The following is a 26806-nucleotide window of genomic DNA, read 5'->3' on the forward strand; positions in this document are numbered from 1 at the left end:
CAAAGCACTTCATGATTATGGGGGTCAGTGCCACCGGACGGTAGTCATTAAAGCAGGACGGAGTTGTGTGTGTGTGTGTGTGTGTGTGTGTGTGTGTGTGTGTGTGTGTGTGTGTGTGTGTGTGTGTGTGTGTGTGTGTGTGTGTTTAACAGCTTTTAATATAATTTGAAAAGTTGAACAAGGTGGGACTTGACTGCTGCTGAACCAAGCACATGGGACACAAAGATGGGACACCAAAAGGGACATATGTAGCAATAATACGTTTTCTGAACCTTTGAGAGGAGGGAGAGGGACGCCACTTATGTACATTATTGAGCAGGGTTGTATTATTGCATTTATTTATTTATTTGCCTTCATCCGGGTGACACTGTATCAGAGCAACCAACTGCAGTCTCCTCACCCGACTGTGGGTGGCAGCAACACGCCTCGTGGAGCCTGTTCTGCTGGAATTAACAATTTCCGAGAAGAAGAAGTTTTCTTTGCGTTTTGATTGGACGGCTGCAAGTTTGTCTCAGTCATGGCCGAAACAACAGGAGAGGGACCGCAAGGAGGACCGTATTTGAACAAAGAGAGAATGAAACACAGCCCCGGGGAGGAGGCCAAGCTGGAAAGGCAACATTTCTGGAGAATAATCGATGCTTTTAGATTTTACAGGTATATTGACAAAGATTACAATACAGTACAAGCCAGGTAACGACAGTTTGTGGCTATAACGGATTTCGCTAGCAAGTGACAATAGCCAAGGACCGATCACTAGGTTTGGAGGGAAAGCTGCTAACTGAGATGGTTCACATGTATTCTAACTTTGATTAGAGCTTCCCACAGTCGAGTCAACTGGTATTTGATCAGCTTCCGGTAGCATTTATGTTCTGATCTTCTGACTTTAGCTCCTCTCATGTCATAGCACCTCAAGGTAAAACAAACACAAGTGAAGAATATTATGATGTAGCAATCGCACGTAAAATATAACTGAGAATGAATAATATATGAACCATTTGGACCAGCGTGTTCGACCCACACTGCATCAATAAACAGTCTAATACCCAATTGCTCCTCAGATGTGATCCCCTCAGTGTTATCCCTGAGGGGACACCATTACAAAACACCCTGTGAGCCCTTTCTCCGCCTTGTGTCTTGTCTTCACCTCAGGGTCCATGTCCAGGAGCAGGTCAAGCATGCCGAGCATCAGTTTTTGAGCCTCCCGCAGCGCCACCAGGATTTGCTGCCAGAAGTTTTGTCCAATCTGTCCCGGATCAGCCAGTGTGCGGACCACAACCAGGAGATCCTGCAGGGCATCGTTCACAACAGCCTCCACATGTTTGAGAACATTGAATACGGCGAGAGGGTAAGGCTTGGCTTACACCGGGTAGTCTACTGTACATAAACAGCCTGCATACAAAAACAGTTTGTGGTGTTGTATCTTAGTTTTTTCTTGTTATTTACTCGAGGAATTTAGGTATGGGTTTTGTGTTTTCATTCAACTTGCAGGAGGATCCGCGGAAGGTGAGCCCATCTACTACGTTTGACATGGACAAGCTGAAGTCCACCATAAAGCAGTTTGTCAGAGACTGGAGCGAGACGGGCCGGGCAGAGAGAGACACCTGCTACCAGCCCATCATCGAAGAGATCCAAAGACTATTCCCAAATGACCAATAGTAGGAAGCACATATGCTCATTCACATAGACTCACACGCATAGACACCCGCATGCATGCTAAGACAGTGAGATATGTGGATACTCAACGATACAAGGAAACACTTTTTCCATGTGCTGTGGTTTCAGAACATCTTGTAATAATTCTGATGATGTGACTTACTCCATGTTTTCCATGTGATATGTGCATTTTGAATATTTTATTATGTCAGTGATGTGTCTAGGGTGAGTGTGCTGATTCCGGGTGCTGGGCTTGGCCGTCTAGCCTGGGAGATAGCACGGCTGGGCTATATTTGCCAGGGCAACGAATGGAGCTTCTTCATGCTCTTCTCTTCAAACTTTGTTCTCAATAGGTACAGCATATATACTGCCACCAACACGCCTTACACAACACTTAGGGACTATCACCTTTCTATGCACACATTTTATGCAAGTTGTCTCTGCTTGCATGAGGTGTAACAATCACACTTAATTATACTTCATAAATCTATAACTATGTTTAAATGATCACAAATAAAACCATAACACATCATTCATATTTAGTTATTTGGCAATCAATTCTGAGCTTTTACTCTGCTGCATACCACTTCCATCCATCCACCTGTCCTCATACATTTTGACTGCCTTCATCCAGGTGTGAAACGGTGAACTCTCTGACCCTGTACCCCTGGATCCACCAGTTTAGCAACAACAAGAAATCCTCCGACCAAACGAGACCGATCATATTCCCCGATGTCAACCCTCAGAGCTTACCTTTAGATGCAGACTTCTCCATGGTAGCAGGGGACTTTGTGGAAGTCTACAGTGAATCAGGTCAGTTGAAGCTGTGTGGATCTTTCACAATTGAAAGAAGTAACTTTTGTCTTCTATTAAATGTCCTTTCAGGCCGAGCTTACTCTCAGATTGCATAATGCCCTCAGCAAGCTCCACAAAACAACTGTAACAATACGGCCTTGCATTTTACACAAGCCAAAGACTCCAAGATAATTGGACCATTTTGATGTGAATGTACTGTTAATGATGAATAATTGATCACTGGTGAATTTAGCTCCTTAGCAACATTAATGATCATGTAATAATATATCGTCTGTTTGGGTCAGATTCCTGGGACTGTGTGGCTACCTGCTTCTTTATTGACACGGCTCATAATGTCATCGAGTATGTGGAGACGATCTGGAAGATCCTTAAACCCGGTGGAGTGTGGATCAACCTGGGTGAGTCTGCTCTTGTTAAAAATAATAAATGAGTAAACATATTTTTAGCAAAATATGCTCTTTGTTACAGCAAGAAATAAAAAGAAATAATTGCAATCAACTGTTCAATCATTTCTTCCCAAGGTGTTCAGCTCACTTTGTTAATGCTTCAATTCACTATTCGTTAGGTTAAATCAGACTACATTTTATTCACAAAGTAATCACATCGATGTTTGAACTGCTCTCAGCACATAAAACAAAAAAACTGAACAACCGGATGTCCCATGAATAAGATGTTCATCAATGTTTCTGTTTGTTTTAAAGTGTTGTCGGGTGCATTGTTCTTATTCATTAGAAAGTACAATTATTTGAAAAAGGGCTTACGGCTTTGGTCTCAGTAAACTTATCTTAAAGTTTACATGTAATGTTCCTTCAGGTCCACTGCTGTACCACTTTGAGAACATGGCCAATGAGCTGTCAGTTGAACTTAGCTATGAAGACATTAGGACAGCGATTGTTAACGTTGGCTTCCATATAGAGGTAAGCCAAGGACTTTCATTTTCATATTCATGGCATACAATAATCCTTGTCTTCAGAAATCAGAAGTGTTTGTATTTCTCCTGCAGGTGGAGAAACCGTCAGTTCAGACCACCTACACAGAGAACGACCGCTCTATGTTGAGATACGTTTACGACTGTGTCTTCTTTGTGGCACGAAAACCTGCAGACCTGTACTTTAACGGTCAAGAAGAAGAAGAAGAAGAAGAAGAAGGAGAAGAAGAAGAAGATGACCAACAACAGAGTTGCCCACCGGCCGCAAAGTCACCACGGCGAGAAGGTGCCGACAGCCTGACGTGACAGGAAATCCTTTGACAAAAACAGTGAACTTAGAGGCGACGATTAGACTGACAAAATGAAAAAAAGAAAATGGACACGGACAGATAAAAAAATCAGTGGACATAAATTTTATATTTTGTCATCTATATTTTTTATGATGCGTATCATGGAGAACGGTGCTAAACTCCGCAGGCCCTGTGTAATGTGTATCACCAGGAAACACATCTCTAAATACTCTACAGCTCTAGATACCTGGGCTTTGAGATGAGTCGGTTACCCTCGGTTGCTATCTTGTTTCAGTGGTTTGTGTGTCGGTTACAAGCCATGAAGAGTACATTTCTTTTTACTGCTGGACTGCCCGTGGTCTTACAAATTCTCATCTCCATTGACTTTCACTGCCTGAGAGAGAGAGAGTGTGTGTGTGTGTGTGTGTGTGTGTGTGTGTGTGATAGGACAGCGTGATGTGAACATTAGCTTTTGAAATCTATTTATTTTTTAAAATATGCTGCCAATAACTATGTCTACTCATTTGCATTGATCATTGGTCAACACTGACAATTTAATCAAAACATGTTTAAGCTTTTCAAGAATACATTGTTTTAAAGTTGCAGATGACTTTCATCGACTTCTGGTTTCTAATCACACTTTGTAATAAAGCCAAACATTAAATAAATGTTCATCTCCAGAGTTTTATTCATACCAGTGAAGAGTCACAAAACTCAATAGTTATGTTATTTATTATTTATTCCCTGCTTGTGAATTGTCAAACATGTTTGGAGTGGAAAAGGTATTTTGAGAGTTCAAAAAAGAAAAATTAGATGTACATCAAGTGAAGCCAATGAAATGTAAACTATCAAACTAAGAGACAAAGTTGGGCTTTGTAAAAAGCAAGTTGACATCTTAATAACTGACGGGGCACATAACCTACTTCAGATGGTACCTGTCTAATAAGCAGAAGGCCAAGTATGACAGTTACAGTGTGAGAAAATAACGACATGAGGGTGCAGTGCAGCAGAACTTGATTATAAATACTAAAGCAGGGTGATGATGTCAGGTGGTGGTCAAAGCAGCCTGGGCAGAGTAGTTGCATCCTGAAACACAAAAAAAGAAGAAATGCATGGTGGGTGTTTTATAGGCTAATTCCAGTATTTTTTTAGACAGACTCACAATATGTACAGTTCATGTTTGACTAATTGTCAGCTAACAAAATTAATACATAAAGCCTCAATATTCCCCCTCCACAATTGTATTCGTATGTAGAAAGACGTTCATGTAGGGGAATCTGAAAAAAGACAGTTAATCCTCTTAAATACTTTATTGTTGTGACTAGATATGTGTCCTTACAGGGTGGAACCGATGACAATAACATGGTCTGGATGAAATGAGAGCATGGATCAGCAATGGATGTACTGCCACAGGAAGAGAGGCGGCTGTGGGCGGGGATAGTCAGCGGTGCTCTCTGATTGGCTATCCGGACCACCCCCGCAATAATTGTACTACCGGGGCCGAAACTGTTGAACACATCCTCGCACAACGTCGTCAGTGAAAAGCAGCTATAGCGACGGTATCAGAGCCCCCACGTGTTTTTGACTGACCGCTGTTTACTAGTGCGCTGACTCTCATGGCGAAGAGACGTCCCGACGACACCACTCTGCTGCACGGCTCTCCCTCCAAAAGATGTCACCTCTCTCTGAGCAGCGTTGACCTGCCGCCGGAGAGCATGGCTCCGACCGGGGGTGTGAGCCCGCCGTCCCTCCTGGCTTTGATGGGCAGCCGCTGCAGGAAGAGGCCGCACCACTTTGAAGACCCAGAGAAACAAGAAGAAGCGGCCCTTCATCGCAAGCCCGCATGCTGCGACACAAGGAAGCATGCAGCTACTCTTTTGGCCCTGCAGACTTCTGGAGGTTTCCAGGACCGTCGCGGCTCCAGCACGCTCACGGGCTCCAAGAAACGACCTCGAGATGACTGCACGGGTTTGGAGACTGTTGCTCCTAAAGCTAATGATAAAGTAAGTTATTAACAACATAGCGGGAGATTCGCCTTGTGCAGCTCTGTTCAGAGAGAGCGAGTCGGTGTAATTGCAGAAAGTGTCCACTAGGTGTCACCCGTTACCCATGATAGAGCGTCAGCAACACTCTTAGTGGGTAAAATATGCCACAGGTTGATGTCGCCGGTGACCACCAGTCTAAAATGTTACTGTAGGCCTCTTTGCACATTTCTCCTGAGCTCAATCCTCCTCTCTTTCTGATCACTCTCAGGCCGGTGAAGACAACAGCACTGAAGACTGCACATACAACACCTTCCAGTACTGGAGGGCCCCCTTACCTGAACTGAACCTCTCCCTGCTGGAAGATGCTAACCATTCCCAAAGTAAAGACCGACCTAAAGTCAAAGACTCCTCTTCTGATGCCATGGAGACCTGAAGATTACAGGTGCAAGCGACGTCTCAAACGTGATGATGAAAATGTGATGCTTTCCAGCCGATGGAGACGTTGAAAAGCACCTTAAGGTTGCTTGAAATGTATCCAGGAGAGATGCAACAACCTGATGTCGACTGCCCCAGTAGCCCCGTCGGTGAACCTTCGTGTGACTTCGGTGAAGCAGCACTGAAATCTGCACCGCAGCAAACTGCTCTTACATCGGTGACCAAAAGTGTGGTGACATTTTAGTAAACCTCAAGTCAGACAGTCTGGTGTACAATTGTGACTAATACATTTTTCTTTTGTGTTAAATCTTTACCTTGCAAACCTAGTATTTTATTAATCTATAATGTTAATACGAGTAGTATCTTAATGTGGTTTGTGTTACTGGTTCAGAAATTGTTCATAGATTTTTTGACTGTTATATATGTTGGATACATTAGATAAAACACTTTATTAGACTTTAGTGTAGGCTGTATTAGCTCTTTTATTACATGTTACTGGTACACCTTTTTGCTAATCAGAGCTGATTGTAACAACCCTTTTTTGTACTGACAATAGAACAGTTTTCTCTACTCGTGTGATTTTATTATTGTTTACTTAAATTTGTTTTCCCCAAGTATTTGTCAGGGTTTGATCAAAAGGTAAAACTTAACGAACCAGAGGGTCAAATTTTCAAAGGCACCCTTAAAATATATACATTATGTAAGAAGCCACCACATCAAAAGTTGCAGAGATATATTGTGGCAAACGGCATCCACATTACACTATACAGTAAATACACATTTAACAGACAACACACAAGTAAAACCATGGAAAAGTAACGCACTTACCTGCCGCAGTCCATGCAAGGCGAGAAATGCTCATTAACGGTCACGATTGTTTGCTGAACCGTTGATTGCATTCTGAAAATGAAAATAATTTATTTTCTGAGAAGAGGATTTACAGATGTGATCCAGCTGTTGATCAGCTCGATGGCATCCAAGCCCTGCTGTCTCCAGCGAGGTGCTAATGAACTACATACAGTGGATTCAGAAATTATTCAGACCTCTTTGTAATGTAGATGCAATTTTAGATTTATGGAATTTGCATTTTTGCCTATCAATCTTCTCTCAATAACCTATAATGTTTTAAACATGTTTTATTTAGGTTCAAGGTTCATTTATTGTCTTTGTACAATACATGGTTGCACAACAAAATGCAGAGGGAGTCCCTTTATGTCAAACAAGAACACAAACAAACAAACAAAATGGCCAGTGCATTCCTGTAGTGTATGTTTTAAATTTGCATCAGGAGGAATGTAAACAGATTAAAAACCAAAAACTGAAATCTCTCATTTACATAAGTATACAGTACCCTTAATTTAGTGCTTTGTAGAAGCCTCTTTGGCAGCAATAATAGCTTTGAGTCTTCTTGGGTAAGTCTCTGCAAGCTTTGCCACCTGGATCTGGGAAGTTAATGTCATTCTTTCTGGCAGACCCTCCAGAATTGCCATCTTCAGGTCTTTCCACAGATTTTCTATAGGGTTCAAGTCCTGGCTTTGGCAGGGCCACTAAAGGCCGCTCCAGCGTGGTCTTGGCTGGATGATCCGATTAATTGTGCTGAAAGTTGAGACGTCGCCCTGGCCTGAGGTCACGTGCACTCTGGAGCAGGTTTTCTTCAAGGACTTCTCTGTACTTTGCTGCATTCATCCTTCCCTCAATTCTGACCGGTCGGTCTGTCTGTCTCTGCCTCTGAGAACCACCATGCTTCACCAAAAGGACTGGACAGGCCAGGTGATGAGCAGTCCCCGATGTTCTCGTCACACCGGGGAATCTTTTACCTCATGCTCTGAGTCTTTGAAATGCAGTTTGGCAAACTCCAAGTGTGCTGCCTGTCATGCCTTTTACTTAAGATTGCCTTCTGTCCAGCAACTATACCACGAAGGCCTGATTGAAGGAGGGCTGCTAAGATTGACGTCCTTACAGCAGGTTCTGCCATCTCTGCAGAGGACGCTTGAAGCTCTCCTAGAGTGACTGTTGGGTTCTTGGTCACCTCCGTGACTACGGCTCTTCTTGCCCACTAACTCAGTTTTGCCAGACAGCAAACTCTAGGAAGCGTCCTGGTGGTTCCAAACTTCTTCCATTTCACAATTATTGAGGCCGCCGGGCTCCTGGGAACACCGAAAGCGTTGGAAATGTTTATATACCCATGACCTGATCCAAGGCTCGAAAGCAAGGTTTGCAAGTTTCCCATCGGCTGCCAATTCAGGGCCTTTGATTGGCATCAGGGGCAAGCCCAGATAAAAAGTAAGCACAACAATCAGCCAAATGTGCACCACAAAATGCATTTATAATATTTGTTGCATTAGTCATATTTAAATATTGAAAAGCAACCAGGATGCACTTGACCACAAACTGGAGTGAGACGGCAAAGGGTCTGAATATTTTTCTGAGAGATTTCAGATTCAGATTTATTTTTATATATATGCAAAAAATTCTAAAAACATGTTTCTCATTATGGGTTGTTGAGTGTAGATAGATGGGTAAAATGGCAATTTCAACCATTTAAAAAATAAATCTACAACAATAAAATGTGCAAAAATATGAAGGGGTCTGTATATTTGCAGGCGCTGTGACCCTGTGTGTGTGTGTGTGTGTGTGTGTGTGTGTGTGTGTGTGTGTACCTGAGAAGGGGCTGACAATTAGACAAATCTTTTAAATATATATATCTATATCATCCTTCTTGGCTGCTTTCACCAGTGACCACATCTCCCTGTCTGTCCCGTCTGCAGACGAGGACCAAGATGGGGGACACAACACTTCCTCCTGCATGTGTTGACGGCTCTGGAGGTTAAAGAGTCCTGCATGTGTGTGGAGGAGGAGGAGGAGGAGGAGGAGGTCATGGACTCCTCGAGGCTCCTGGCTCGCCCTGCTCTTTGGACCTGAGGCTAATAAAAGGGCAGTCAGTCCTTGTGAGGGGACTAAATGAACAGGTGGGATTAGACTCGAGACACATGTGGAGTCACACAAGATACACGTTTGTAACTGCAGTGTGCAGCCATGGTAAGTTATGTGTGACTACATCTAATGTCCACTAATGAGTCCAGCTCGTTTCCAGCGGGTGTATAAATAAATCAGCTATTTATGATGGTTATAAAACTATTTATTAAACGCTACGCGTGAGCTGTCGTTTGCTAATAGCTAATGTTAGCAACGTTTTGATGTGATTTCGATGTTGGCTGAAGGAAACGTGGTACCTAGTTATCTATTTAAGTTTTCGTCTCCAGCATACACTTTGGATAAAATACTGTTATTTCTACAGCGTGCTTTGGAAACTTTAATTGGCGTTAATCAACTAACGTAGTGCATAAAGTTAATCATTCATTCAGCAAAAGCTGAGCTAAAAATACTTGTACCTCGAATCTGTGTTTACATTTCGTGAAACTTTATTCTCCAAAGCATTTCAGACTAAAAATATGTTTCATGTTCAACTCTTCATCTGATGGCAGTCACCATGTTACTACCAGATAATGACAACGTTACGTTAATTATAAGTCAGTGCCTGGCATCTAGGTTAGCAAACAAGTTGAAATCTTAAAATGGTTTCTTAAGAAAACCGTGACAGAAATTCAGATAAACAATGCAATACTTTGTCTAAATAAATGTCAAGGCTGCTGATAATGTGTCTCATGCAGAACTGCCTCACGTTTGACCACCTGGAATAAAACTACCACTCACTAGATGGCCGTACATTTGCAGAACTAATTATTTATATATATGTATATATTCCAATATAGTACAGGATCTTTAAAGTAGTGCTTTTAGGTGATTAATGTTTTGTTAGTTTAGTGGCAATTCTGAAATTGCAGCTGCAGCACATGGACAATTAGTGAGGTTAATTGTCATTAAACTGAAATATATATATATATATATATGTACACAAACACAGTGAACACAAACTTCAGCTACCCTTCAGCACCGTGCTTTATGCTAACACAGACCCAAGGAGGCAGCACGCCAGGTCCCTCCCAGCCATGTGTACTAACCTCAGGAAGGGGATGTGTGTATGTTTCCTACCAACAATTCTCTACTCAGTAAGGCCATTGTTAAATTGTTCTGTGAAACGGACCACAGGAGCAGGACAGACCTTGAAAGATCAGGCGAAGCATGAAGAAAAGACTTCTGTGAAAATCAATTCGAAGTTGACTGTTGTACCTCTACCAAGTGTTTTTAAGAGTGCAGTTGCTGTTTTTACGACGAGGGACCTACGGTTAGTTCACTGTGGGCCCAGCATGTGTAGGCTGCTGCCGGCATTGTAATGAGCTTCACCGAAAAGGTCACCGATTACACTTTTTCAGCAATATTGGGTTTTCTTGCTGGAAGTTGAGTTTGACAATGCAGTTGAGAAGATGGTGCTTAGCTGCTCCAGGATCTGTGTACTGTAAGTAAATATTTTCTCTTCTTATTCCAGTCACGAAAGTCTTGGATTGAGGAATCCTTCTCCAAAAGAGAGTGTGTGAGGTTTATCCCTTCATCTCGGGACCTACATAGGTAAACTGGAATCTGATTGCATTGATGAGCTTCCAGAAAAGTACAGGTTTTTATGATTCTCAGAAGAAAAACAGGATGATTTGTTTAGTTAGTACATAGTTGGATATTATCAGCAGTGGTTGGAAACAACATTTTTCTGAGAGCAAAACTATTTGGCACTCGGCCCTTCCTTCCAGGAATAGAGACTGTGTGGATTCTTTGATAATTTGTTATTTCCTGTTTCTTACAGATGTATTCCCGTATGTCAAGTATGCCAAAACTTGATCAGGTATAATCTATGAATTGTGTGTTTATGTGCGTATTTACACCATCCTCAAACCCACTACGTTACCCTCCTACACCCCACCCCCTATTCCAATGAAGATCTTGTTACTTTCCCCCCCACACACTTTATTTCATAATTTCCCCTTTTTGCTCTTTTGTTATTTCCCTTGTGTCTTGCCAGATTTAATATTATTGCAAATTTAGAAAAGAACCACTTGTTTAATTTGTCACAAACTGCCTCAAGGAAAGTGATAAGGCCAATGTCTTTTTATTTTGTTGCTATCCTACATGGAAGTTAGTGTTATCAGCAGTGTAGGAGGTTAGGAGGATGAGAGATGTGTGGGAATTTTGTGGGCTGTAAAATGATAAACACAACCAAACATAGACCCAAGGACAAAGGGAGGTGAAGAGGAAGGGAGGGAGACGGGAAGGGGGACAAACTGCAGCAGCCTGGCTTAAATAGACCAGGTGGAGGCCTGTCAGGTATCTGTGAATGTTACCTAACAATACCGTGATTTTGGAGTGCTTCACAAGCAAACACCTACTTTTGATAGCTCAAAAGAGTGATAAAATGTCAGTGAATGATGTGCAGGCACAAAAATAGAAGTTACTCTGAATTTCTGCCACCTCTCACCACCCGCTATACTCAATCACATAATCTTTCAATTGATAGATGTAGTTGTGGCCGCCTGATTGGGGAGCACTCTTGGCAAGAGTCCCTTCGCCCCACATCCCTCTATCCTGGTCCTGGACAGGACCTGGAAGAGGACTGGTCCATAGAGCTCCACACCAAAGCCAGTCCCACGAACGCCTATGGGACCATAGACTTTCAGGACACTGCCACACGTGTATGCCGGGCCAAGGTCTGTGAGATTACTAACTCTACAGTATATGTGTTTTTTTACTACATTTTTATAACTGAACTCACATTTTCTATAAAGGATTTCTCCCAAAATGAAGGTACATGCTTGTCCAGGATTGAAAAAGACAGGTATCTGTCTTATGATTGCTGTATAAACAAGCTTTGGCATGCTATGATCTAAGATAGCATCTGCTTCACTGAACAGTCACACAGTACCTGAGAAAAGCAGAAATAGCTTCCCCGTCCCTAAAAGTTCCTTGTTTTTCCTCTCCAGTATGTTCGTGTGGCTGTGGACTCCAAGCCAGAGGTGCTGCTCCAGCTGATGTTGAGGGAGTGGCAGATGGAGAGACCCAAGCTGCTACTGACTGTCCAGGGGGGCTCAGAAAACTTCTCCCTGCCCCTTAAAGTCAAGCAGGCCTTCAGCAAAGGGCTGATCACTGCCGCCCTCAGCACGGGAGCATGGATACTCACTGACGGCATCAATACAGGTAGGTTGATGTACGTTGTTGTAACATCTGCGTGTGTGGGTCAGTATCACTTATTACTCCTGAACAACGCTGGATGCTGTTGACTGATATGCATCATTATTGGTCCTGGTGTGAAACGGTAAAGAACCTCTTGTTCCGTCATGCCTGTATGATGTTCAGTTAATTTTACGTTGCATGTAAATTTCTGTATGCGATGCTGTTATAATAATAATAATTCCTGATAATTTTCTCGGGCTGTGTGAACTCAAGTAGGTCTGTTCATTGGTAAGGATTTCAGTCCATTCACTCTGTGTCCCTGGGTCTAAGAGTTATACTCTTGAATTTGATTTGCTGTGCATTCAGCTGCTTTTTACATACTCTAGGTGTGTCTAAGTATGTGGGCGAGGCAGTGAAAACATTTGGGGGCCACAACCTGAGGAAGAGAAACACAGTCGGCATCACACCATGGGGAGTCATTGACAACAACATGGACCTCATAGGCAGAGATGTAAGCTTATGAAATCTTGTTAATTGCTGATTTCATCAGTTTCACACTGAATACGTGCACGTATGGTTCTTGACTCTTGATGTGACTTTCACTTACCATGGCTCAGGTGTTCAGGCCCTACCAGCCACTGGGGAACCCTTTGAGCAAGAGGGCCTGTCTTAATGGTTTCCACTCCCACTTTCTGTTGGTGGATGATGGAACGCTGGGAAAACATGGCTGCCAACAAGGCCTCAGGAGGAAGCTGGAGAAACACATCCGTCTACAGAAGATACACCCTCGTGAGTCAGTGTGTGTGTGTGTGTGTGTATTTTTGTGCAATACTTACAGGCAGAGAGAAAAGCTCAGGGGCTCGATGTGACCGACGTTATGTCACCCTCTCCTCCCTTCTTCGTAGAACTGAAGCAAGGAGTGCCTGTGGTGTGTGTGGTGGTGGAGGGAGGCCCTGCCATTGTGTCCACAGTGTTGGACTATGTTAGCAATGTGCCCCCTGTGCCAGTGTTTGTGTTCGAGGGATCGGGCAGGGCGGCCGACCTGCTCGCCTTCCTACACAAGCAGACTTCTATTGACAGGTATGCATGTCCCTAACTGAATCTACAGAAGTAAGTCTAATGGAGCTACCTTATTGTGTCAACTCAGTGTTTGCTTTGATCATGTTGTCACATGTCACAAATGTAACTTACACCTTTACTGCATTTGTTTAGGCAGTTGGATGCTGACATTAAACAGGACTTCCTTGTCAGGATTGGAGATGTGTTTGGAGTAGAGACAGCAGAAGCGTCTCAGCTCTGCAGTCTCCTTCTGCAGTGTATGGATCACAGAGAGTCTGTAAGTGAAACACCATTTGGGAATGTTTATGTTGCGATTCAAAACATGTACTTCTCACTACTTCCAATATGTCTTTGAATAACAGATAACCATCTTTGACTCCGAGTCAGAGGACCAAACGGCACCTGATGCAGCCATTCTGACAACTAGTCTCAAGGGTATTTATATTTCTCCTCTTGGTTGTGACAATAGACATCTTTCACTGCAGACATTTGACATGTCATAGCAGGAAAACTACATAATAATAATAATTGATAACAGTAATAACTGCTGCATTCTTTGTAGGTTTACAAGTTCCAGGCTTGTTATTGTGCAGGCAGAATTACTGGTGCACAATGGAACAATGGAACAATAACTAATGATAGAAATGGGCTTTTCCTGATAAAATGTCAGCTGGGAGAAAGGTTTGCTATTGTCTAGGAATGCAGAGGTGTATATATACGTTCTGATGTATGTTTTTTGTTCTGTATGATGAACAGGCACCAAGGCCAGTCCTGCAGAGCAGCTGAGTATGGCCCTCGCCTGGGACAGGGCTGACATAGCACAGAAAGATGTCCTGGTGTACGGACAGCATTGGAAGGTAAGACGGGCTCAGTGACTCACTACTGCATATATGATGTAATTAAACGTTGTTATTGCACATTATATTGTTCATTCTAACGGTCCTTAACAGCTGCTGTCTAATCCTAATAATTGTATGCTGTATGCAGGTGGGTTCCTTGGAGAATGTCATGCTGGATGCTCTGGTGATGGACCGAGTCAGTTTTGTCAAACTGCTGATTGACCACGGCATGACTATGAGCCGCTTCCTTACTGTGGATCGCCTGGAGGAGCTCTATAACACGGTCATTATAATATGTTGAAGTATCGACTTCTTATGTTTGCGACTCTCCATCTCCTTCAGAATGTATTATTTACTTATCTTATTGGTCATGAATAGAAGTACAGCATTGACATAAAAAACAACAACATATTACATTTATATTATACTTACACCCCACAGTACTTGTGTTTGTCTTGGTGTACCGTTTACTGTTTTGTTTCCCCTTGGCTCGCACTTTAGTATACAAACAGAAGAAATTCAGTTATTTTGTTTGTGACTCTTGAAGCACAAACTCCAAAACTGTGGCTTTGATCGAAATCACAATAATGCACTGTAAGTGTTTTGCACCAATAATGTCTTCGTTTCCTGGTCACTTGCATTCAGGGTATTTTCCCAGTTGTTGTTTTAGGATGTTCTGAGATCATAAGACTCTTTGTCATCAGTACATTCACACTTGGCTTTCTCCGCAGTGCCTTTATCTTTTGTGTATCAATGCCTGTTTATTTATTCATAACTCTGGGATAATAAGTCCCCCTAAGAAACGAGCTAAGTGTCCCAGGGCTGCGACTATGTACGAAATATGCAACTTTGTTATAAAGTAACCAGTAGATCTTTTATTTTGCTCTGATTTGGTAGCTGTCCCGTTTACTACTCTCTGGATAATATTTCAAGTTTCTTTCCACAGTCACAGGGGCAGACGGACAGCTTCCTGCACCACCTCGCTGAAGATGCAAAACAGGTGACAAGTGAGAATGAGAACGCCTATGATCATATGGATATTAAATTACACTCTTTACTCAGACATTATTGGCTTTAACTAGTGTTACTATTTGTTTTATTTAGTCTTAGTCCTGTGTCAAATCTCCTTGTTAGTGTTAAGCCTATTTAGTCAAATTCATCCTGTTCTTTTTAGTCAAGTTTTAGATGACTAAAAATCTGCACATTTTAGTCTTATCTTAGTCAGAGAAAATGGTAACTTTTTTCAACTATGGTTTTAGTCAAGGAAAACTGTTGACTTTTTAGTCATCAGATTATACCAAACATTTCAGTCTCGTCTAGCCAAAATATCACCTTGTTTTTTTCCTCCTAAACCCTTTTTGTTGTAATTGTTAACTTAAACTTAAAGGAGCAGTTTGTAGGATTTAGTGGAATCTAGTCAAGAGGTTGCACATTTGCATGCCTGTCGGAGAACTACGGTAGCCTTGAGGTAACATACAAACGCCTCTATGTACACTATAGGTATAACTGTAGAAGCCATATAAACAACTATATAATATATGTGTATTTACTGTGTATGTGTGTGTGCGTGTGTGTGTGTGAGAGTAGGCTTCTCTTCCCATAGGTTACCGTCTCTCTCTAATTGACATGGGCCTGGTGATAGAGTACCTCATAGGAGGAGCGTACCGCAGCACCTACACACGGAAACACTTCAGAGCTGCCTACATCAGCCTGCAGGACAAAGTAGCTAGAACTCTTTCTTTCTTTGTCCACTGTGTTTTGATGTCCTTGAAAAATGTTGTTTGACTTGCTTAACCTTTCTTACCAATACTGCACTCTCCTCGTTGTTGTTTCGGTGTGAGTATAGGAGGGTAGATGGGACAGTTCCACCTCCTTGTCTAAACAGAGAAGGGGATTAATACCAATCTCTACCAAGGGCAGGACTCCCCAGGACCTGCAATTCTTCAGAACAGCTCAGCCCCACAAACCCAAGGTTGGTGGGGATTTTTGGCAGTATTTTCAGTCATTCAAATACTTCACTCGTAATTGAAACTATTCAAATTTTATTAAATTGTTCTGAGAAAATCTCTAGTCCTGTATAGCCATGCTATTGTCTCTAGTAGGCACCTTTTGGATCTCTAAGGCAGCCCTAACAGCTTTGTACAAACATATATTTTTACAATATAATCCCCTTCATAACTTGTTTTCCTTATGGGATCCCTCCTTCTTCATCTCCATTCCTTTGTGGTTTGTTTTGTCCATACCTCTAACTTTCCCATCTAGGAGCAGGATGTGTCACCCGGGAGTAGTCGAGAGATCACGTCCAGCCCTGGCCTTGGTGATGCTCCATGGCTGGTTCCCTTCAACTTCAACGACCTGTTCGTGTGGGCCGTTCTTCATCAGCGTCAGCAGATGGCACTGTTCCTGTGGCAGCAGGGCGAGGATGCGCTGGCACGTGCGGCAGTGGCTTGTAAGCTTTACCGCTCCATGGCCTTTGAGGCACGGCAGAGCAGCATGGACGACCACATTTCAGAGCGATTGAAGACACATTCACTGTGAGTGTATGTTGGTGTGTGTGAGTGTTGTCTGTACTCAACCTACTAGGACAATTGCAACATAATAAAGTTTGTAGTAGCATGATTAAAGACCCATTTAGTAATCATTTAAATTATGAGTTTGTGTATTAAAAGATCCTTAAATGGTGCATAATGCAGGATATCCCGTCTTTGTGTCTTAGTGAGTTTGGTCAGCTGGCGGTGGACTTGTTAGACTGTGCATTTCGCCAGAATGGGCAGATGGCCATGAAGCTGTTGACTTCAGAGATGGAGGCATGGAGTCACTTCACCTGTCTGCAGATGGCCGTCTCCTCATGTCATCGACCATTCGTCTCACACTCCTGCACTCAGACCCTCCTCACAGATCTCTGGACCGGTCCGCTCAACATGAGAAAAAACTCCTTCGTGAAGGTAAACATTGTGAACATCGTAAGTGTCAGATTAACCAGAGAAAATTCATATTATGTTTACAATCATACACCTCTTAAGCCTCTGATTGTAAGTGTCATAACAAAGATGTTCTTGTCTTAGTGTATGAGGTGTTTTTATCACTATAAAGAGTGATACATATAAATACAAATGCATGAACATAAATCTCAGTGGGACCATCATTCCTAGTGTTCCTTTGACGTTACAATGACTAATTTCATTAATTGTTAATTTAAAAAATATTGCTTCACTAAGCTTATGTTGGAGGCATTGTTTCCTGATGTTTCTGGATAGTTGTACAAGCGTACATGATACACTTGTTATCTCTATTTTTCAGATCATTTTGAGCCTTCTTCTGCCCCCTGCCATCTTGCTGCTGGAGTTTAAAAGCAAAGCTGAAATGTGCCATGTACCACAGTCCCATGAGGCAATGCTGTTTGGACTTGAGTCTGTGAAGTCTCCACCGGCTGACGAGGTAACTGATCACACGGTAAAATTGTTGTTTTCAAACTGTAACCCAAATCCGAATAGCTTATTGTACCTCTTGTCTTCCATTCTCTTCTCCTACTCTACTCTACTCTACTCTGCTCTACTCTACTCTACTCTACTCTACTCTGCTCTACTCTACTCTACTCTGCTCTACTCTACTCTACTCTCACAGGCCAGTCAGGATGCAGAGCGAGGCCTGTCGTTCCATGACAGATGTTTTGGTCACGTGTCAGAAACTGTATCCTCCACCACGGTGACGTGTCTTTCCTGGATCACAAGACTTTATGACTTCTACACAGCTCCTGTTGTCAAGTTTTGGTTTCACACAGTAGGTGGTGTCCATGTTGTAATACTTGTGGAAACAATTTAAATATTTCTCTTTCTGACAACAGAGGATTTCCTTCTTGTTTGATGCAGCATGTATAGTATTTAATCTATATTTTTCTAATGTTTCCACATTTTTTTAACTGTCTCTGTTTCCATTTTAGATGTCCTACTTGTTCTTTCTGATGTTATTCTCCTACGTCGTCCTGGTGAAGATGCAGGATCAAGCCAGTGTTCAGGAGTGGCTGGTCATCGCGTACATCTTGTCCACTGCAGTGGAGAAAACCAGAGAGGTGAGAGAGCCAGAGAGACATGTTCTCTACTTTATTTCTATTCTCTCCGTTATAATTCTGTAACTATTTAGATGCATTGGTGATACATTTTCTACCGAGGGTATTCCTAAAAAAGTGTCATATTGAAGACCAAATAAAAGTATTTAGTACATAACACAATGCATAAGCATCTTGGTTGATAGATCAATACAGCGTAATACTACTTAACAAAAGAATATCCAAATATGTAACTCTTAATTAGGTACTCATGTCTGAGCCGAGGAAGCTGAGCCAGAAGCTGAAGATTTGGTTCTCGGAGTACTGGAACGTATCAGATGTCATTGCCATCCTCCTCTTCCTGGCTGGATTGACACTGCGTTGGCATGCTGAACCCTACCGGACGGCAGGACGGATCAGTTACTGTCTGGACATCATCTTCTGGTTCGTCAGGGTGCTGGATCTGCTGGCTGTCAACCAGCATGCTGGCCCTTACCTCACCATGATCACTAAGATGGTGGGTAGAGGCTGTACACTACTTGTTGGAGAGGAAGAAAGTGGAAATGAGTTTTTAAAAATGTTTTAGTCACCCCTCTTGTCTCTCTATGTCTACTCAGACCAGTAACATGTTCTTCATAGTGGTGATGATGGCAATAGTGCTGCTGAGCTTCGGGGTGTCCAGGAAGGCCATCCTGTCGCCAAATGAGGACCCATCCTGGAGCCTCGTTCGAGACATAGTCTTCCAGCCCTACTGGATGATCTACGGAGAGGTCTACGCAACCGAGATAGATCGTGAGCGGTTCAAGAGAAACACAAGATACTTATTAACCAGTTTTGATTCAAAACAGTTGATGACTTTGGTGTAGCCTTGAGTTTCTTAGTTGAGGTGCTTAATGTCAGATTAACTAATAACTAATGCAGCAGTTGATACTGCACATGTACAACAAACAACATGAAGATGCCAAATTGCTCTAAAGCAAAAGTTTGTTAGTAAAGCAATTTCAAATTTATCATTTTACTGTTTTTAGATGAGGTTATTTCTCTGTGCCATATGTCAGTTCTGGGTATCAATGCCAAATCACACCCTTAATCAACATTTTGAATCATACATTAAGGGAAAAAAAGTCTGAATTCAGGCCCTTAAGCATCTGTGGCATTGGTTACAGCATATGAAATACCCGTGACAGTTTGCATTGTATTCCCACTGTTAATGTTGGTATTGATTGTTGCTCGTGTGAAGTCTGTTGTGTGTGTGTTTGGGTGTCTTAACAGCATGTGACGACGGTCATCCGTGTCCTCCCGCTTCCTTTCTGACGGCATTCCTCCAGGCTGTCTACATGTTCTTCCAGTATATCATCATGGTCAACATTCTCATCGCATTTTTTAAGTAAGCATGTTTATAAAGCAAATTCCAAATTACATTTTTAAAGTGTAGGACCCTAAAATATATAGTACTTTTATTTAAATTGATGTTGTCCTCTCAATAACAGCAACATCTACTTTGACATGGCATCAACCTCCAATAAGCTGTGGAAGTACAACCGCTATCGCTACATAATGACCTACCAGGACAGGCCGTGGCTGCCTCCGCCGCTTATCCTCCTCAGTCACATGACCTTAGGTTTGAGAGCCATCTACAGGAGATTTATTGGGGATGCTGAGCGGGAGGAGAGAGGCTCTGGACTTAGTGAGTACCGCAGTGTGTATGTGTGTGGATATAGTCATTTCACAGCATGTGTCTTTGTATTCAGTCTCTTCTCCTGTCGTACCTGTCTTTACCAGAGCTCTACCTGGGCCATGAGGATCGTAAGAGGCTCCATGAGTTTGAGGAGAAATGTGTACAGGCCTACTTCCACGAGAAGAGCGAAGTTCTCCACAGCAGTCAAATTAACAGGATCAGAGCCACATCTGAGAGGTCTGATTGATATTATAATTGATTGGTGTTGACCAGGAGTGTACAATGTGGAGTTAAAGGGACTCTGCTGTCTTGTTTGAAGAGTGTGATTATTTATTTATTTTGTTCTACTAGAGCCGAGGAGATGTGCATGATGGTGAGGGAGGTCTCAGAGAAGGTCATCTTCATTCAGGACAGCCTGTCGGAGCTGGACTGTCAGCTGGGTCAACTCCAGGACCTGTCGGCTCTGGCCGTGGACACCCTCACTCTGCTCTCTGCTTCTGACAGCCTGCAACAGGAGGAGGCCCGCCTGGCTCAATGTCGACTCATCACAGCGTCCCGGCACATCCTCCCTCACAGCTGGACCCTCCCGCACAGAAGTGGAGCCGACTGTGATGTACTTAATATGCGGCGAGTGATGCCCAGGTCGTCCAAAAGTAACCCGCCCTCTGTGCTGGAGGGCAGTAGTCTGGTGGCGAGTAGACTGGCATCTCAGGAGTGCAATGTCAGAGCTAAGGGGAGCAGAGGAAGAAGACAAGGACACAATGAGGATGGAGAGGAAGGAGCAAAGGAGGTACTTACTGTTGTCATTTCATAATCATAACTGTTGTAGAAAGTGAAAGAGAATGAGGATTTAATACCTATCACCGTCTTCTCAGCTTCTTCTTCTCAGTGACAATAATGCTAGCACATAATGAATGACTTCTACAGTTTATATGTTACACATTTTTTTCCTTACGATTCACAGTCTGATCAGACACCCTGTCAGTCCTGTGGACCGTCCCGCTGTGTGTCTCCTCTTTCTCCCAGAAGCTTGGAGTCACCACATCATAAACTCTGGACAGGTGAGCCATACCTGTATCCCAGTCAGGAGGAAACTTCTGTGGAAGAGGAGCAAGAGGAGGAAAGGACACATGAACAGCTGTCTAATCTAGAATTATCCAGAGCCTCTTCCAATGCTGTCCTTCTGTCTGAGCCTCGAGACCTCTCTGAGGGTTTGGTAAATCCTGCCTTTTCTCAGGATGATAGCCAACCAAGTTCTCGGTCCAAACCTTCCAGCCAATGTGGAAGGTCTGTGAAATCCCCGAGGTGGGCATGTCTGTCCAGCGAGCGTCCCTATGGCCACTGCAGATCCCTGTCATCCAGTGTGGAGAATATGACTTTCTCAGGGGCACCCCTCGCTCCGGTGAGGGGATCGTGTCCTTTGCTTAACGAACCGATGGACAAAGAGCGTTTGTCTGAGGAGAGGAGTTTTAGGGACGACACATCGCTGCTGTGCAGCAGGAGCAAAGGTAACGTTGTAGTTTGTAATGCAGAGAGGTTAGAAAAACAAATTATTTAATACAAACAGATGGTTTAAAACTAAAAAATAAGCCTTTGGTCATAAATATTTGCGTTAAGCATGCAATTATTGTCAATCTTGATCTAATTTTTCATCTCATTTCATGTGTGTTTTTGTTTCCATAGAGTGGTCCAAGTCCTCTGACTTCACTCAAATCTTAAACAGCAGAGGCAAAAGCCATAACAGGAAGACAGTGAATATACAAGAGAGCAGTCCAGATGCTGTAAGATGTTCAGAGCTTTCTGTTGAGATTTACTTTATTTATGACATTTGATTTCTCCATGATGGCTCAGAAATGCACTGCCTATTGCATGGATCATCAAACCCTGCTCATTGTTTTGTTTTATATTCTGTGACTCTTCATTTCTTACGGAAAAAAAGGCAACCACGCAGTCCAATCTGTCCGATGCCTGCTGGAGAAGGTACCGGAGAATGAGAGGAGAGCCTACATGTTGGTCGGCTTCAACCAGTCTCAGTCAGCTCAGTAAGGACCTTAAGATTATTTCAATCAAGCACTTATTAGTTATTAGTAATACTGTAAGCATAGGCCACCCCACTGAACCAGAATGCACAGTGGAACAATGAGGGAAATGACAAGGTGGAGGATGAGCGGATGATAAAGAGCCTGTTGGTTTATCAAATCCTCTCTGATTTTATCATGTAATCAATCCTGCATATGAATAAATGAACAGTGAAATGATCAAATGTGCGATGTATAAGTTACTTACAGTGTACGTTTTTTTTAAAGATCTGAATATTGAAAATAGCAATTTTGTTTCAGATTTTGAACCAATGGATTTGTTGAAAAAGCAAGTGTTTTCCCATCAGGTAAATCTGTGACAAATTGTGGCAACACACTGTTGTAATTGTAAATATAAGATATGTTGAGTGTATAATTTGTCTGAGTATCTTTGCATTGGCCTTCAGGATGTGTGGAGCCCCACTAACTCAGCATGGAACAGCTGGGCCCGATCAATGAGCCACAGGTCTTCGTAAGTCTGCCTTTCTTTTGGCCGTAACACTTTCAAAACACTTAAAGATGGTAACAATTAAATCACATGTTTTTCTTTATGGCTTTGATACAGTTTACAGAGTGGGATTGCCTCTGAAGGTATTTCTGAACATACACTTTTGATGCATTTCATATAGAATATGTTTGTATAATGAATTAATTTGTTATTGTGAGATTTACTGTTTTTTCTGTCTTTTGTTTTGCTTGCTTCAGCGAAGAGTGCCTCATTCCAGTCCTCGGAAAATTTGTATCCGCACTATTCAGGTATTGAGATATTATTCAGAAAATTAAGAGTGATTCATTTTGGCTAACATTTTGTTTTACTTGATTTCAAAAGCTTTTTTATACCTGGATTCATCTATTGTGCATCTGATTGTGTGTTATTATACTTGTATTTTAGCTCTTTTGTTTGTGTGTTAACAGCTATGGAGAGAAACAATCTGATGAGACTGGCTCACACCATTCCCTTCACTCCCGTCTCCATTCTGGGTAACATTTTTGTTTGTTGTCACAGTCAACTTATTTCTTGTGAATTACCATTCCTCCTTCCGTCCACTTAATTTACTGTTTTCCTCATTCTCTGCAGGAGGTGAAGAGGTGAGCATCTACTCTCTGGAGGAAGTGTCCTCTGACGCTGACCCAGAATGTAGCACAGTCTCCTCCTGGTCGTCACGAGGCCTGTCTGCCCTGCTGCAGCCCCTCTCCAGTGAAGAGGGCTCTATGGATGGGGGTCTCCGGCGGGGCTGCAGGGTGCTGTGTACCTGGGCAGAACAGGACGTGCTCAGACCTGGTCTGGTGTACGTGGTCAAAGCCTTCAGGCCGGAGGTGGTCCGTGCCTGGCAGAGGTACTTCCATGGTAGCACGGCACTGCAGCTTTGTTTAAGGGTAAGTGTACCTAAATAGTAAAGTGCACATAGGCAGGGAATAGTTGACATTTCTCACCAATTAGCAAAATTGCTCCTATTTTTGTTACATTTTCACAATTTGAAATCTCCTGGACTTTTAGCTTCCTATCGCTTTAACTTTATGGTCAACCTGTGTTGGATACCCCTGAAGGAGATCCAGCAGCAGAGAGCAGCCCAGAAGATGATGCAAGTGTTCGACGAGGTCAAACCTGATAATATGCATCACTCACCAAGGTGTGTGCTTTCTCTTGAACATGCATCTGTGTGTGTCTGTGCATGTACTAATGTCTTTCCCCCCCCCCACCAGGTTTCTAGATGTAGCGCTGGTCCTCTGGCATTCCAATGGCCAGTGGCTGACTATTGAGAGGTGCATGGTCGGGGACTTCAAGAAGTACAACAACAACACTGGAGAAGAGATCACCCCCTGCTGTTCACTGGAAGAAATGCTGCTAGCGTTCTCCCACTGGACATACGAGTACTCATGCAGAAAGCTTCTGGTGCTCGATATACAAGGTAGAGTCCTTTGTGTGTGTTTGCAGCATGCCTGTGTATCTACTTATCTGTCCTTTATTTCAGTATCGATGTGTTATTTTCTTGACAGGTGTAGGAGAGGAGCTGACTGATCCAACAGTCATTATGGCAGACGATCAAAGGTAAGTTTCAGAAACCTTTCCCCTCTCATTTTGAACTTCAAATGATCTCAAATACATATTGGTAAAACAGACAAACCCTGTTTCTGACCCCGTTGCAGTGGTAGTAGGGGTGAGATGCTTTTTGGTCCAGATAACCTCGGAGAAGCTGCCATCAGCGGTTTCCTGCAGAAACATTCTTGCGGTGCCTGCTGCCGCAGACTGGGCCTAGCAGGTCAGACACGTTCAGTGTTAACGTGTATGTGTGTGAGAAAGAGAGAGAATGTGTTCATATTAACATTGTTAAAATATGTGAAGAATACAGTTTTTTTAATTTAATTTGTACCCCATAGCGTATACATAGGATTTTTTTTGTCATTGGGTTTTTTGTTTTTTGCGCACGTGTGTATACGCATTTAATTGTATGACACCTCTGTGTCGTCACTCTGGAGGCCAACGTTGGCTCTGAGATAAATCCCCAACAACTTCAAATGAAGACAACACACACCAACATCCAGCTAATTAAGCTGCGAGTGTTCGTTTATTCCTATAACAACAGTAGTGTTTGAGGCATGGGGGTGGGCCCTGCTTTGTGCGTTGTGCTCCACGGCCTTTGATTACATATTAATCATGTCTTTGTGCTGGCGATGTGCTGCTGAGACATTAGCTTTGATTAGCTATTAATTAACGTCTCTGGGTAGGCACGATACCGGCATCTAGAGGATAACTGCTCGGAAAGAAACTGTGCTCAAAAACAAACAAGCACACAAACACAAACACTCAGACACAGTTGTTTTGATATTTCAAAGGTGCATTGTGTTTGCTCTTCTTCTTCTTGTGTCCTCTCCAAGATTTCTCCAACAAATCAAACCAAATTATTAATGTTGGATGCGTGGACTTCCTCCCAGGCCTGTCAATATTCTCTTTCTTGTGGTAATGACTGTGTTATTGGAGCGACATGTCGCTTACTGATGTTTCCGTTGTTCAGATTTAAGAAAGTGTCCGGACAGCTGCGAGAACAGTAACGAGGCAGAGCCGACATGGGGGAAAGAAGAACAAGAGGCCGATGAAACCAGGGTGTAACCGTTGACCCAGGAAGTCGGGAAGGACACCACACATGCACTTTTACCGACACATGTACTGAGACTTGTCTGCTTGAACACACATACATACACATGTTCTCATAAAATGTGGTCTTTGGTGTCCTGCGTCAGCCCTGATTCCTTTGCAGGGGAAACGGGGAGATGGAAGAGTGAACTCTTATCACAAGCAGTCTGTGACTGGACACTAGAGATTTTATCACTGTAATTTAAACAAAGGCTTCAATGTATTAAGTAAATACTGTCGGGAGACTATTCTTATAAAATCATTAAGCTGTGTTGTATGAATCATAACAGGAAATGCAGTAATAAGATATTGTTTTTTCAAGACTTTACAAAAGTCTAAATTACCATTTTCTGTATTATTATTATTCTGTATATTTTGATATTGAGGCAATGGCAATCACTGTTATGATTAACATGCACCTATACATTATGGATTAATTTAATAAGGATGATATTATTCCATCTTTGGCTAAAATAAAAAAGTTAAAATCTAACAATGTATGTGTGAGACAGAAAAACAAGACAGAAATGCACCCATAAAATTTCCTTTATTTTTTTTTCTTCCCACAACAAAATGTCTACAAAAGCGATAAAATATAGAATTTAACAAAAATCACTTCAGACCTTCACATTGTATATACATCTCAAAGGAGGACTCAGTCAGGGCCCTGCATGACTCTGAACTTCAACCCATGATGATCCATCAAATGGGGGTGTTTGTGGCTCTCCTTAATGCAAATGCACGCACAAACACTATTTCATTCTCATGTGAAAATAAAAAAAATCTACAGTAGAGCTGATGGTTTTACAGTCGAGTCAGAGTTCAGAGTGCAGCAGAGTCCCGTTTCTCCAAATGAAAAAAGCATAAAATGTAAAAGCTGTTTGTCAGTGTAATCAAATACACATTTTCCTCGGAGTTCTCCTTTTTTGATTGGTTTCTCAAGTAAATTCACACAGTAAAGCCTCTACGCCCCACTCTGCCAATCCTTCCTCTCCTCACTAGCTATGGCACTTTGAAAACAACAAAAAAAAAGGTCTCATTTTATTGTATTTTTAGATTTCTTATGTTAGTCCTGTGTAAAAGAGGTTCTGCAGCCCAAGAACCTTTTAGGTTTCGGTTACAGATTGCTACATCTTGTTTTATTTGCTCTTGCTGGGATGCAAAAAGACATTCTAAACAATAAATTAACAATTTTTCAACACTACTCCAATTGCACGCATGTGTAATGCATTAAGAAAGTATACAAAGCATTGGTAGAGCAGACATTTCATTCTCTCTCTCTCTCTCTGTCTCTCTCGCTCTCTCTCTCTCAGACACACACATACACTCACACAGGTTTTCTCAGGAAAGGGAGGCGGTTTGGGTTGGAGTGTATTTTACTAAGTGTAGGAAATGCATTTTAAACCAAGTGTATTAAAAATGTTTACACAAATTGTCTGAGTCGTCACGTATGATGCCGTCTAGTTTTATTGTGCGCTTTGCGATGTCATTCTGTGTTGATGGAGTGGTAAAGGCGCATGATGTGTTCAGCCCCTCACACTGAGCAGGCTACTCCATAACATTCAGAATAGATAACCCCCCCCCCCCCACATCATTCCCTCCCACTGCAGGTTGAGGGTCTCTGATCCGGTTCAATAAGGCCAGTTCAGAAAGGGCCGTTCACCAACTGGTCATACGATCTCACACATTCAAAGGTTGAGAAAAACAAAATATTTCAAATCGACCAACAAAATTTAAATTGGTTGTGTAT

At 42.5% G+C, this 26806-nt stretch overlaps 3 protein-coding genes across 3 annotated transcripts; all 3 read left to right on the forward strand.

The window, feature by feature from the left end:
• The first annotated feature begins 501 nt into the window (after positions 1-501).
• Positions 502-4355, forward strand: carnmt1 (carnosine N-methyltransferase 1). The gene is made up of 8 exons (XM_076104542.1): positions 502-654; positions 1150-1345; positions 1489-1655; positions 1866-2006; positions 2288-2466; positions 2754-2867; positions 3283-3386; positions 3473-4355. Exons 1-8 carry the CDS (start codon positions 518-520, stop codon positions 3701-3703), a joined length of 1269 nt encoding a protein of 422 aa, XP_075960657.1. The 5' UTR covers positions 502-517; the 3' UTR covers positions 3704-4355.
• Positions 4356-5148: 793 nt separating this feature from the next.
• On the forward strand, positions 5149-6677 carry LOC142964283 (uncharacterized). Its single transcript, XM_076104543.1, has 2 exons — positions 5149-5690; positions 5941-6677. Exons 1-2 carry the CDS (start codon positions 5304-5306, stop codon positions 6103-6105), a joined length of 552 nt encoding a protein of 183 aa, XP_075960658.1. The 5' UTR covers positions 5149-5303; the 3' UTR covers positions 6106-6677.
• A 3724-nt stretch (positions 6678-10401) lies between these two features.
• On the forward strand, positions 10402-26408 carry trpm6 (transient receptor potential cation channel, subfamily M, member 6). Its single transcript, XM_076104459.1, is given in 40 exon segments — positions 10402-10419; positions 10555-10634; positions 10864-10902; positions 11572-11761; positions 12035-12248; positions 12611-12735; positions 12842-13013; positions 13130-13304; positions 13437-13560; positions 13646-13718; positions 14040-14140; positions 14271-14405; positions 15069-15122; positions 15710-15844; positions 15969-16094; positions 16385-16656; positions 16839-17067; positions 17423-17560; positions 17747-17902; positions 18063-18191; positions 18433-18684; positions 18785-18959; positions 19440-19554; positions 19658-19854; positions 19950-20082; positions 20197-20733; positions 20773-21353; positions 21529-21647; positions 21785-21887; positions 22185-22231; positions 22331-22395; positions 22489-22514; positions 22629-22679; positions 22839-22904; positions 23002-23300; positions 23472-23554; positions 23628-23833; positions 23922-23973; positions 24072-24184; positions 24938-26408. Coding segments are annotated over 40 exon segments (6000 nt in total). The 3' UTR covers positions 25033-26408.
• The last annotated feature ends 398 nt before the right edge of the window (positions 26409-26806 follow it).

Source organism: Anarhichas minor, unplaced genomic scaffold (assembly GCF_050575085.1).
Source record: "Anarhichas minor isolate MPS153535 unplaced genomic scaffold, ASM5057508v1 ptg000030l, whole genome shotgun sequence".
Classification (NCBI taxonomy): Eukaryota; Metazoa; Chordata; class Actinopteri; order Perciformes; family Anarhichadidae; genus Anarhichas; species Anarhichas minor.

Bases quoted from the DNA above. Each gene is read 5' to 3' on its own strand.
- carnmt1 (XM_076104542.1), top strand. From the start codon at position 518: ATGGCCGAAACAACAGGAGAGGGACCGCAAGGAGGACCGTATTTGAAC. The intron at 1,656-1,865 runs GTAGGAAGCACA...TTATTATGTCAG, and splicing joins CTATTCCCAAATGACCAATA to TGATGTGTCTAGGGTGAGTG. The intron at 2,007-2,287 runs GTACAGCATATA...GCCTTCATCCAG, and splicing joins TCAAACTTTGTTCTCAATAG to GTGTGAAACGGTGAACTCTC.
- LOC142964283 (XM_076104543.1), top strand. From the start codon at position 5,304: ATGGCGAAGAGACGTCCCGACGACACCACTCTGCTGCACGGCTCTCCC. The intron at 5,691-5,940 runs GTAAGTTATTAA...GATCACTCTCAG, and splicing joins CTCCTAAAGCTAATGATAAA to GCCGGTGAAGACAACAGCAC.